Here is a 14076-nt window from a genome sequence, read left to right on the forward strand (position 1 = left end):
ATGCTCATCAAACACTTATTTGGAACATCCCACAGGTGAGCAGGCAAATTGGGAACAGGTGGGTGCCATGATTGGGTATAAAAGTAGATTCCATGAAATGCTCAGTCATTCACAAACAAGGATGGGGCGAGGGTCACCACTTGGTCAACAAATGCGTGAGCAAATTGTTGAACAGTTTAAGAAAAACCTTTCTCAGCCAGCTATTGCAAGGAATTTAGGGATTTCACCATCTACGGTCCGTAATATCATCAAATGGTTCAGAGAATCTGGAGAAATCACTGCACGTAAGCAGCTAAGCCCGTGACCTTCGATCCCTCAGGCTGTACTGCATCAACAAGCGACATCAGTGTGTAAAGGATATCACCACATGGGCTCAGGAACACTTCAGAAACCCACTGTCAGTAACTACAGTTGGTCGCTACATCTGTAAGTGCAAGTTAAAACTCTCCTATGCAAGGCGAAAACCGTTTATCAACAACACCCAGAAACGCCGTCGGCTTTGCTGGGCCTGAGCTCATCTAAGATGGACTGATACAAAGTGGAAAAGTGTTCTGTGGTCTGACGAGTCCACATTTCAAATTGTTTTTGGAAACTGTGGACGTCGTGTCCTCCGGACCAAAGAGGAAAAGAACCATCCGGATTGTTATAGGCGCAAAGTGTAAAAGCCAGCATCTGTGATGGTATGGGGGTGTATTAGTGCCCAAGACATGGGTAACTTACACATCTGTGAAGGCACCATTAATGCTGAAAGGTACATACAGGTTTTGGAGCAACATATGTTGCCATCCAAGCAACGTTACCATGGACGCCCCTGCTTATTTCAGCAAGACAATGCCAAGCCACGTGTTACATCCACGTGGCTTCATAGTAAAAGAGTGCGGGTACTAGACTGGCCTGCCTGTAGTCCAGACCTGTCTCCCATTGAAAATGTGTGGCGCATTATGAAGCCTAAAATAGCACAACGGAGACCCCCGGACTGTTGAACAACTTAAGCTGTACATCAAGCAAGAATGGGAAAGAATTCCACCTGAGAAGCTTCAAAAATGTGTCTCCTCAGTTCCCAAACGTTTACTGAGTGATAAGGAAAGGCCATGTAACACAGTGGTGAACATGCCCTTTCCCAACTACTTTGGTACGTGTTGCAGCCATGAAATTCTAAGTTAATTATTATTTGCAAAAAAAAAAAAAAAGTTTATGAGTTTGAACATCAAATATGTTGTCTTTGTAGCGCATTCAACTGAATATGGGTTGAAAAGGATTTGCAAATCATTGTATTCCGTTTATATTTACATCTAACACAATTTCCCAACTCATATGGAAACGGGGTTTGTATATATATACTTTTTTCCTTGCGCACTATTTGATTGAAAGTATTAGTTATATATAAAAATATAATATAAGTATATATTATATACTGTATATGTAATATGTAAATATTACATATATGTTAGATTTTATATTGCTACTATGGTACATTTTTAGTCTACTTTATAACTGCATTATCCTTTCCATCCTTTGTAACTGAGCTACTGTGTGGAACAATTTCCCTTGTGGATCAATAAAGTTTGTCTAAGTCTAAAAGAGCGCGCACTTTCCGTTACACTGCGGCGCAAACGCGAGGTCACATTATCAATGGGAAAATGCATTTTTAGAGAATATGGTTTGCCTGAGTAGCTAGGAAACCCCGAGAGTAACAAGCGGTAGAAAATGTATTAGAAAGGACAGATTTTTATAAATAATAATACTTTTTTTTTTTTTTTAAACTTGGCACTTGGGCCGGATTTTGGACGCTGGCAGGTTTAGTTTGGGGACCCTTGCACTAAACTATTAATTGCAATGGACTTACGCTCTCTTTAAATTGAAGTGGAATGGTAATTTGTTTTTAGTGACACCTCGTGGTCACAATAAATCACAATATAATTGTATTTCTTTTGACATCAGACCAATGTTGGATTCGGACACCCCTAATTTCAATTTAAGTTTCCTGCAAGTCATGTGACAACTAAAAAAAAAAAGGCTAAAAAGTTTGCAACGTGTGTAAACACAAGTATCAACATTTTGTAATAATATTTACCAGGTTGTATAGTATTTTAAAACATAAAAGGTGACTTTGTGTTCTCCCTTCATCTTTATGTTGTGGACTCTCGCACCCTCTAGTGGTCAATTACTGCTACTGCACTCATCTTTTATTGACACTTCATAACTTTGCTGCATGGCACTTTTTATTACTACTTGTACTACAATCACTACTCGGATGTTTTATTGTAAGTAGTTATACTACATGCTTTAAATTGTAATACACATTACACTGTGTACAGTATATTACATTTAAATAGAACACACACATAACAACACAATAACAATGCTAATTAGCATACTTTATACTTACAGTATATATTATACAATATAATATATATACATAGTAGAAAGTTATATAGCTATATATATATATATATATATATATATATATATATATATATAAAAATACACAAGTGGTAGAAAATGGATGGATGGATATATATGTATGTACAAACCCCGTTTCCATATGAGTTGGGAAATTGTGTTAGATGTGCATATAAACTGAATACAATGATTTGCAAATCATTTTCAACCCATATTCAATTGAATGCACTACAAAGACAACATATTTAATGTTCAAACTCATAAACTTTATTTTTGCTAAAGTAGTTGGGAAAGGGCATGTTCACCACTGTGTTACATGGCCTTTCCATTTTAACAACACTCAATAAACGATTGGGAACTGAGGAAACTAATTGTTGAAGCTATGAAAGTGGAATTCTTTCCCATTCTTGTTTTATGTACAGCTTAAGTTGTTCAACAGTCCGGGGGTCTGCCACACATTTTCAATGGGAGACAGGTCTGGACTGCAGGCGGACCAGGAAAGTACCCGCACTCTTTTTTTTACGAAGCCACGCTGTTGGCATTGTCTTGCTGAAATAAGCAGGGGCGTCCATGAAAAAGACGGTGCTTAGATGGCAGCATATGTTGTTCCAAAACCTGTATGTACCTTTCAGCATTAATGGTGCCTTCACAGATGTGTAAATTACCCATGCCTTGGGCACTAATGCACCCCCATACCATCACATTAGCTGGATTTGAACTTTGCGTCGATAACAGTCTGGATGGTTCGCTTCCCCTTTGGTCCGGATGACATGATGTCGAATATTTCCAAAAACAATTTGAAATGTGGACTCGTCAGACCACAGAACACTTTTCCACTTTGCATGAGTCCATCTTAGATGATCTCGGGCCCAGAGAAGCCGGCGGCGTTTCTGGGTGTTGTTGATAAATGGCTTTGGCTTTGCATAGTAGAGCTTTAACTTGCACTTACAGATGTAGCGACCAACTGTATTTAGTGACAGTGGTTTTCTGAAGTGTTCCTGAGCCCATGTGGTGATATCCTTTAGAGATTGATGTCGGTTTTTGATACAGTGCCGCCTGAGGGATCGAAGATCACGGTCATTCAATGTTGGTTTCCGGCCATGCCGCTTACGTGGAGTGATTTCTCCAGATTCTCTGAACCTTTTGATGATATTATGGACCGTAGATGTTGAAATCCCTAAATTTCTTGCAATTGCACTTTGACAAATGTTGTTCTTAAACTGTTTGACTATTTGCTCACGCAGTTGTGGACAAAGGGGTGTACCTCGCCCCATCCTTTCTTGTGAAAGACTGAGCATTTTTTGGGAAGCTGTTTTTATACCCAATCATGGCACCCACCTGTTCCCAATTAGCCTGCACACCTGTGGGATGTTCCAAATAAGTGTTTGATGAGCATTCCTCAACTTTATCAGTATTTATTGCCACCTTTCCCAACTTCTTTGTCACGTGTTGCTGGCATCAAATTATAAAGTTAATGATTATTTACAACAACAAAAAAAAAAGTTTATGAGTTTGAACATCAAATATGTTGTCTTTGTAGCATATTCAATTGAATATGGGTTGAAAATGATTTGCAAATCATTGTATTCCGTTTATATTTACATCTAACACAATTTCCCAACTCATATGGCAACAGGGTTTGTATGTATGTATGTATTTACTGTATATGTATATATATATATATTGTCGGAGGCAGATATTTACATATATCCGTATTTAAGTGTTACTTCTTTAATTTCATAATCATATTACAAAACAGCTAGTGTTTTTCTTCCAATTGTGGTCTTTTGGTTGTCTGCAAATACTGTGTGCTGACCTTGGGTATGGAATGTAAGAAAGAGAGATACTCCTTCTTCTTATCTATTCTTCTGTCCAGATGCGGAGGACAATGGGCATGTGTTTAGGCTGGAAAGACAAGACAGCGAGGGTGGGAGGGAGAGAGACTTTATAGAATAGAAGTTTTCCATTTTTTGAGGGCAGACCATCTTAGCTGCGCGATTGAATGTTCTATGCTGGACTGGTCTCATGATATTAACAAAGCTTTGCAAATATATTACAAAATACCTATTCTGTCTCTGGTGGTTCTTTTACTCGGCTTTAAGTGTCGTAAAGAGCTTGGGAGCGACGACCAGAAACTTGAATTCCCTGGGAGGAACAACTGGTTGAAACGCAACAATATATATATATATATATATATATATATATATATATATATATATATATATATATATATATATATATATATATATATATATATGTATGTATGTATGTATGTATGTATGTATGTGTGTGTGTGTGTGTGTGTGTGTGTGTGTGTGTGTGTGTGTGTGTGTGTAGATCTATATATATGTATGTATGTATATATATATATGTGTGTGTATATATATATATATATATATATATATGTATATATATATATATATATATATATATGTATGTATATATATATATATATATATACTGTATGTGTGTATATATATATATATATCCATCCATCCATTCATTTTCTACAGCTTATATATATATATATATATATATATATATATATATGTATATATATATATATATATATATATATGTATATGTGTGTGTATATATATGTGTGTGTGTGTGTGTGTATATATATGTATGTATACAGTATATGTGTGTCTATGTGTGTGTATATATATATATATATATGTGTGTGTGTATGTATGTATATATATATATATATATATATATATATATATATATATATGATGTCACCCCCAAGTCAAAAAGTTTGCCCCCCCTGCTGACTGCAGGTGTAATGACAAGTTTTAGCAGTAAAGCCTTACATTAGTGCAGTTGCATGACTCCCAACACGTACAAAATGTGTCCTCCTAATGGCAGCTCGTCACGACTCTTTACGTAAGTGGCCCCCACGCCGTGCAGTCACTCACTCCTCCTCTCTCCCGCGTAGACGCCTGCGGTCTGACAGATCCGGTCCACGTGGAGTCTCTGCAGGAGAAGGCTCAGGTGGCCCTGACCGAGTACGAGAGGATGCAGTACCCCAGTCAGCCTCAGCGCTTCGGCCGCCTCCTCCTGCGTCTGCCGGCTCTGCGCGCCGTGCCCGCCAGCCTCATCTCCCAGCTCTTTTTCATGCGCCTCGTGGGGAAGACCCCCATCGAGACGCTCATCCGAGACATGCAGCTCTCCGGAAGCTCAATCAGCTGGCCCTACGTGCCGGGGCAGTAGCCTGGGACCCGCGGGAACCCTCCTGACTCATCGCTGTCCATCTGTGTGGTTATCCAACTGGGGTGCCAGCTGGCTATCATGTGTGCTGTCATGTAACCGCTCAATGCCCCGCTGTCGCGTCCCCACAAACTCTGTCTCCACGCGGGCTTCCCGAGAAGTAAGACTCACCTGTGAGAACATGACAAAGCAGGTGGGCTCACATGCATGGTACTGATGAAGTGAGCACCTGCAGGGGTTTTGTGGAGAGGATTCGGGGGGGGGGGGTATGATCAAAAAGAAACCAAGGAAAATTCACCAAAGTTCATCCTCAGATTGATGCACAAAAAAGACGAGGACTGAGTGGAACACGAGGATGAAGTCGTGCACAAGGCTCGTAGTCCAGAAGAAAACAGACTATTACCTCACGAGACATCAGAATGCTTTAGTCTGATATTTCAACAAATTCAAACCAGAACCTCTGTAAATGTTTCCTCACCAGAAACCGCCTTCTTTTGGACGACCGCCTTGCTCCTGGTGAACATCTGTCGCTTCTTTTCGCAGCATCCAGGAAGTGCTCACACTTTTACTCGTTTTGTTATCACAAAATGGAATACATTCATTTTGTCCTCAAAATTCTACACACAATACCCCATCATGACAATGAAGTTTTTTTTTTTTTTTAATTTGCAAATTTATTAAAAAGAAAAAAACATATTTACCATATTTAGCCTTTGCAAAATACTTAGTTTTTATATTTTTTAATCTTTTTTTTTAGTCTTAATAAATTTGCAAACATAAAAAAAAATCACAAAAAAAAAATCACAATGACATTATGGGGTATTGTGTGTAAAATTTTGAGTACAACATTGAATGTATTCTATTTTGGAATAAGACTAACGTAACAAAATGTAGAAAATGTGAGAGTTTCGTATTTTTCGGAGTATAAGTCGCACCGGAGTATAAGTCGCACCTGCCGAAAATGCATAATAAAGAAGGAAAAAAAACCTATATAAGTCGCCAAACTATGAAAAAAACTGCGACTTATAGTCCGAAAAATACGGTACTTATTTTGTCCACAAAATTCTACACACAATACCCCCATCATGACGATGATTTTTTTAAAATTTATTTTATTTGAAAATGTATTAAAAAGAAAAAAAAAACATATTTACACACATTTTCACATGTGATTTTAACAAAAATCCTTAATAAATTTTCAAACATAAACAAAATTCACACGGTCATTATTGTCAGGACTTGATCTTTGGAGTATGCTTTTCCGGGATGCAGCGGAAAGTTGGCACGGGCGAGACGGGAATGGAGGTACATGATTTATTTATTAACTATAAATACAAAAAAAAAGGATCAAACAAAAAGCGCGCACAGTGGCGGAGAATAAACTATGAACAATTAAACAAAAAACATTAACTGTGGCTTGACAAACAAAAACTTACTTGGCATGGAACCGGCATGAAAAAAGAGTTAGAGGCATGAACAGAGCATAAATATGGTGCGGTATGGTGTGCGAGGTCGTCAGAAAAACAAACTGAAAAACACTGAACTTAAATACTATGGACATGATTAGTGAAAGCAGGTGCGTGACTCAAAATGTGAAACAGGTGCGTGACGTGACAGGTGAAAACTAATGGTTGCTATGGTGACCAGACAAGGGAGTGAAAAAGCCAGAAACTAAACAAAACATGACTAAGACAAAACATGATTACACAGACATGACAATTATGGGGTATTGTGTGTAGAATAATAAAGAATAAAGAAGGAAAAAAAACCTATATAAGTCGCCAAACTATGAAAAAAAACTGCGACTTATAGTCCGAAAAATACGGTACTTATTTTGTCCACAAAATTCTACACACAATACCCCCATCATGACGATGATTTTTTTAATTTATTTTATTTGCAAATTTATTAAAAAGAAAAAAAAACATATTTACACACATTTTCACAGCCATTTTCACATGTGATTTAAAAAAAAATTGGGGGTTGGAATTGGGGGTTAAATCACCAAAAATGATTCCCGGGCGCGGCACAGCTGCTGCCCACTGCTCCCCTCACCTCCCAGGGGGTGAACAAGGGGATGGGTCAAACGCAGAGGACAAATTTCACCACACCTAGTGTGTGTGTGACAATCATTGGGACTTTAACTTTAACTTTAACTGCCGTAAATGCATAATAAAGAAGGAAAAAAACATATATAAGTCGAACTGGAGCCCGGCCAAACTATGACAAAAACTGCTACTTATAGTCAGAAAAATATGGTACTTATTTTGTCCACAAAATTCTACACACAATACCCCCATCATGACGATGATTTTTTAAATTTATTTTATTTGCAAATGTATTAAAAAAAACAACATATTTACACACATTTTCACAGCCATTTTCACATGTGATTTTAAAAAAAAATCCTTAATAAATTTTCAAACATAAACAAAATTCACTAGGTCATTATGGGGTATTGTGTGTAGAATTTTGAGGACAACATTGAACGTATTCTATTTTGGAATAAGACTAACGTAACAAAATGTAGAAAATGTGTGAGTACCGTATTTTTCGGAGTATAAGTCGCACCTGCCGAAAATGCATAATAAAGAAGGAAAAAAACATACAAGTTGCACTGGAGCCCGGCCAAACTATGAAAAAAACTGCGACTTATAGTCCGATTTAAAAAAAGTATTTATTTTGTCCACAAAATTCTACACACAAAACCCCCTTAATGACGATGATTTTTTTAAAATTTATTTTATTTGCAAATTTATTAAAAATTAAAAAAAAACATATTTACACACATTTTCACAGCCATTTTCACATGTGATTTTTTAAAAAAATCCTAATAAATTTTCAAACATAAACAAAATTCACTAGGTCATTATGGGGTATTGTGTGTAGAATTTTGAGGACAACATTGAACGTATTCTATTTTGGAATAAGACTAACGTAACAAAATGTAGAAAATATGTGAGTACCGTATTTTTCGGAGTATAAGTCGCACCTGCCGAAAATGCATAATAAAGAAGGAAAAAAAACATATATAAGTCGCACTGGAAAACTATGAAAAAAACTGCGACTTATAGTCCGATAAAAAAAAGTATTTATTTTGTCCACAAAATTCTACACATAATACCCCCATCATGACGATGATTTTTTAAATTTATTTTATTTGCAAATTTATTAAAAAGAAAAAAAAACATATTTACACACATTTTCACAGCCATTTTCACATGTGATTTAAAAAAAAAATCCTTAATAAATTTTCAAACATAAACAAAATTCACTAGGTCATTATGGGGTATTGTGTGTAGAATTTTGAGGACAACATTGAACGTATTCTATTTTGGAATAAGACTAACGTAACAAAATGTAGAAAATGTGTGAGTACCGTATTTTTTGGAGTATAAGTCGCACCGGAGTATAAGTCGCACCTGCCAAAAATGCATAATAAAGAAGGGAAAAAAACCTATATAAGTCGCCAAACTATGAAAAAAACTGCGACTTATAGTCCGAAAAATACAATACTTATTTTGTCCACAAAATTCTACACACAATACCCCCATCATGACGATGATTTTTTAAATTTATTTTATTTGCAAATTTATTAAAAAGAAAAAAAAACATATTTACACACATTTTCACAGCCTTTGCTCAATACTTAGTTGGTGCACCTTTGGCAGTAATTCCAGCCTCAAGTATTTTTTAATATGATGCCACAAACTTGGCACACCTATCTTTGGCCACTTTATATGCACGTGTGATTTTTTTTTTTAATCCTTAAAAAATTTGCAAACATAAAAAGAAAACAATAATAATTCACATGGTCATTATGGGGTATTGTGTGTAGAATTTTGAGGACAACATTGACCGTATTCTATTTTGGAATAAGACTAATGAAATGTGTGAGTACTTATTTTGTCCTCAAAATTCTACACAATACACCCATCATGACGATTATTTTTATTTATTTATTTTATTTGCAAATTTATTAAAAAGAAAAAAAAAAACATATTTACACACATTTTCACAGCCTTTGCTCAATACTTAGTTGGTGCACCTTTGGCAGCAATTCCAGTCTCAAGTCTTTTTGAATACAAACCTATCTTTGGGCACTTTATATGCACGTGTGATTATTATTATTTTTTTTAAATCCTTAATAAATTTGCAAACATTAAAAAATAAAAAAAAATTCACATTGTCATTATGGGGTATTGTGTGTAGAATTTTGAGGACAACATTGAATGTATTCCATTTTGGAATAATAAAATGTGGAAAACGTGTGAGTACTTTCCAGATGCACGGTAGAAAGTTGGGATAGGAAAAAAAAAAAAAAGAGTTTCTAACACTAAAGAATTCACTTTGAGCGAGGATCCTTTTCAATTGTGTGTAAATATCCACTTTTCTTTGCATGGATTGAGTTTTTGGATCTTTCCTGAGTTGTTTCGCCCCTTTTTACGGAACTAAAGGGTTCCTGTTTCAATGTTGCAAGTGTTGCTTTCTGTGAGTTGCTCTACGTGTTTACGTGAAACGACCTCCGCCGGCTAAAAGGCCCGCGAGGCGACTTTTCGTTGGGACGATGAACTGCACAAGGAGGATATTTCTAACCAAAATGCCACAAAAGACGGTCCCTGATCCACCGCCAGGACTTACCTCACGCTCCTCATTTCTGTTAAATTATAGACTCACCCACACAAATTCAAGCCTAATTATTTCCTTCTTGCTTTATTGGACGCTGAAAGTTCTTTTAGTCATGAAGCCTTTAAGTTTAGATGCTTCTCCTTTTTGTGTCCCTACCTTTTTGGTTTTGTACGTGTATGACAAGGTGATTAAAAGAATCTAAAGAGAATTGTCTTTTGTTATGTTTGCTGGATCCGAGGGTGTGATGACACACAGCTGTATGACCAATGCCAAATAAACACTGCGACATGCACCGCAAACCTCTCATTCTTTGGATTTGCACACATATGTGGAAAGGTTATTGAAAGCTTTGCGTACTCACAGACTCACGGATATACACCAGTTGTCGCTCGTATGTTTGTCCAGACTTTTCAGTCTCACCAGTCCTCCTCCTGCACCCGGCCGCTCACTGTTAAAGACAACAGATGATTAGATTAACACGTACCATCTGCCAGCTGTGTCTCGCCGTCAACACATGCCACGCCCCTGTCTGAAGGCGCTCTGTTTTCAGCACCATGGACAGAGGCGGTGACCTTTCACTCCTACAAGCGTGCTGACCACACTCCCTTTCCAGTTATTTATTACAGTTGTTGCACATAGGAGTACCGTATTTTCCGGACCATAGGGCGCAACGCCGATGAATGGTCTATTTTTTAATCTTTTTTCATTATTATTATAGGATAGGGCACAATAAAGTGGTTATATTATCCCCCCCCCCCCCCCCTCCCTACATTTAAAAGACTTCCTTGTGGTCTACATAACATGTGATGGTGGTTTTTTGGTCAAAATGTTGCATAGATGATCATCTTCAAGTCACTTCAGGATGCGCCGTTTTGTGGGCGGTTTTATTTACGTGGCTCACCAATTAGCCTGTTCACCTTTGGGATGTTCCAAATATGTGTTTGATGAGCATTCCTAAACTTTCTCAGTATTTTTGTTGCCGCTTTTCAACTTTGCGCCTATAACAATCCGGATGGCTGAAATAAGCAGGGGCGTCCATGATAACGTTGCTTGGATGGCAACATATGCTGCTCCAAAACCTGTATGTACCTTTCAGCATTAATGGTGCCTTCACAGATGTGTAAGTTACCCATGTCTTGGGCACTAATACACCCCCATACCATCACACATGCTGGCTTTTCAACTTTGCGCCTATAACAATCCGGATGGCTGAAATAAGCAGGGGCGTCCATGGTAACGTTGCTTGGATGGCAACATATGCTGCTCCAAAACCTGTATGTACCTTTCAGCATTAATGGTGCCTTCACAGATGTGTAAGTTACCCATGTCTTGGGCACTAATACACCCCCATACCATCACAGATACTGGCTTTTCAACTTTGCGCCTAGAACAATCCGGATGGTTCTTTTCCTCTTTGTTCCGGAGGACACGACGTCCACAGCTTCCAAAAACAATTTAAAATGTGGACTTGTCAGACCACAGAACACTTTTCCACTTTGCATCAGTCCATCTTAGATGAGCTCGGGCCCAGCGAAGCCGGCGGCATTTCTGGGTGTTGTTGATAAATGGCTTTTTTCGCTTTGCATAGTAGAGTTTTAACTTGCACTTACAGATGGAGTGATGAACTGTCTCCGTTGTGGTATTTTAGGCTTCATAATGCGCCACACATTTTCAATGGGAGACAGGTCTGGACTACAGGCAGGCCAGTCTAGTACCCGCACTCTTTCACTACGAAGCCACACTGTTGTGGCTTGGCATTGTCTTGCTGAAATAAGCAGGGGCGTCCATGATAACGTTGCTTGGATGGCAACTTATGTTGCTCCAAGACCTGTATGTACCTTTCAGCATTAATGGTGCCTTCACAGATGTGTAAGTTACCCATGTCTTGGGCACTAATACACCCCCATACCATCACAGATGCTGGCTTTTCAACTTTGCGCCTATAACAATCCGGATGGTTCTTTTCCTCTTTGGTTCGGAGGACACAACGTCCACAGCTTCCAAAAACAATTTAAAATGTGGACTCGTCAGACCACAGAACACTTTTCCACTTTGCATCAGTCCATATTAGATGAGCTCAGGCCCAGCGAAGCCGGCGGCGTTTCTGGGTGTTGTTGATAAATGGCTTTGGCTTTGCATAGTAGAGTTTTAACTTGCACTTACAGATGTAGCGACCAACTGTAGTTACTGACAGTGGGTTTCTGAAGTGTTCCTGAGCCCATGTGGTGATATCCTTTACGCACTGATGTCGCTTTTTGATGCAGTACCGCGACTGAAGGTCACGGGCATTCAATGTTGGTTTTCGGCCTTTCTCCAGATTTTCTGCCTTTTGATGATATTACGGACCGTAGATGGTGAAATCCCTAAATTCCTTGCACTAGCTGGTTGAGAAATGTTGTTCTTAAACAATTTGCTCACGCATTTGTTGACAAAGTGGGTACCCTCGCCCCATCCTTGTTTGTGAATGACTGAGCATTTCATGGAATCTACTTTTATACCCAATCATGGCACCCACCTGTTCCCAATTAGCCTGTTCACCTGTGGGATGTTCCAAATAAGTGTTTGATGAGCATTCCTCAACTTTCTCAGTCTTTTTTGCCACTTGTGCCAGCTTTTTGGAAACATGTTGCAGGCATCAAATTCGAAATGAGCTAATATTTGCAAAAAAAGTGTTTAGCAGTTTGAACGTTAAGTATCTTGTCTTTGCAGTCTATTCAATTGAATATAGGTTGAAATGGATCATTGTATTCTTTTTTTATTTACCATTTACACAACGTGCCAACTTCACTGGTTTTGGGGTTTTGTACTAGGATTTAACATGAGTTAGTTTATTTGCACAAGTTATATTCTAGTTATATTTAGGCATAACAACCACAAAAGAACACAAACTAATGCCATCTCTTGTCATTCCTTTACGTTTATTTCTGCTCTCAAACACTACTGATATAGTAGAGAATAAACTTGATTCCATCACAGAAAGTTTCTCAAACAAACCAAATGTCGACACCGACTACAAAGGCGGACGCGCGCAACTTTTCAGGACTTATGCAGATCCCAAATACAGATCAGCAGGTACCAGAAGGTAAGAAAAGTTGCTTTTGCATAATATTGCCAAACAAAACGTATGTAATTCCATTTGTTTAATTAAAGTACGCTATATTTTTGTCATTTAATATACACTAATGTATGTGTGACTGCCATCTACTGGTCACACTGATCATTAGACCATGTACCAAATAAAATTGCTTCGAGGTCGGTAAGCAAAACCAGAATTATTCCGTACATTAGGCGCACCGGGTTATAAGGCGCACTGTCGAGTTTTGAGGGGGAAAAAATGATTTTAAGTGCGCCTTATAGTCCGGAAAATACAGTAATTGCACATTAAATGAATATTTTATGTAATTCCATTTGTTTAATTAAAGTACGCTATATTTTTGTCATTTAATATACACATATACACTAATGTATGTGTGACTGCCATCTACTGGTCACACTGATCATTACACCATGTACCAAATAAAATTGCTTCGAGGTCAGTAAGCAAAACCAGAATTATTCCGTACATTAGGCGCACCGGGTTAAACATTTAATGGAGAGTAACTTTTAGCTTAGTTACAATTAATGGAGAGTGACTTGTAGCTTAGTTACATTTAATGGAGAGTAACGTGTAGCTTAGCCACATTTAATGGAGTAACTTGTAGCTTAGTTATATTTAATGGAGAGTAACGTGTAGCTTAGCTACATTTAATGGAGAGTAACTTGTAGCTCAGTTACATTTAATGTAAAGTAACTTGTAGCTTAGTTACATTTAATGGAGAGTAACTTGTAGCT

At 37.7% G+C, this 14076-nt stretch overlaps 1 protein-coding gene across 2 annotated transcripts in view; it reads left to right on the forward strand.

Moving 5' to 3' along the window:
- The window catches only part of nr2f6a (nuclear receptor subfamily 2, group F, member 6a), a 59978-nt gene extending 49525 nt beyond the window's left edge, over window positions 1–10453 (forward strand). For both annotated transcript variants that reach the window (XM_072912876.1, XM_072912877.1), the window contains exons 6-7: window positions 5345–6838; window positions 8061–10453. In XM_072912876.1, coding sequence (XP_072768977.1) covers window positions 5345–5619 — 275 coding nt within the window. In that variant the 3' untranslated portion in view covers window positions 5620–6838; window positions 8061–10453. The remainder of the gene's footprint in view (window positions 1–5344; window positions 6839–8060) is intronic.
- Window positions 10454–14076: the final 3623 nt, after the last annotated feature.

The sequence above is a fragment of the Nerophis lumbriciformis genome, linkage group LG03, assembly GCF_033978685.3.
Source record: "Nerophis lumbriciformis linkage group LG03, RoL_Nlum_v2.1, whole genome shotgun sequence".
In the NCBI taxonomy this organism is placed as follows: domain Eukaryota; kingdom Metazoa; phylum Chordata; class Actinopteri; order Syngnathiformes; family Syngnathidae; genus Nerophis; species Nerophis lumbriciformis.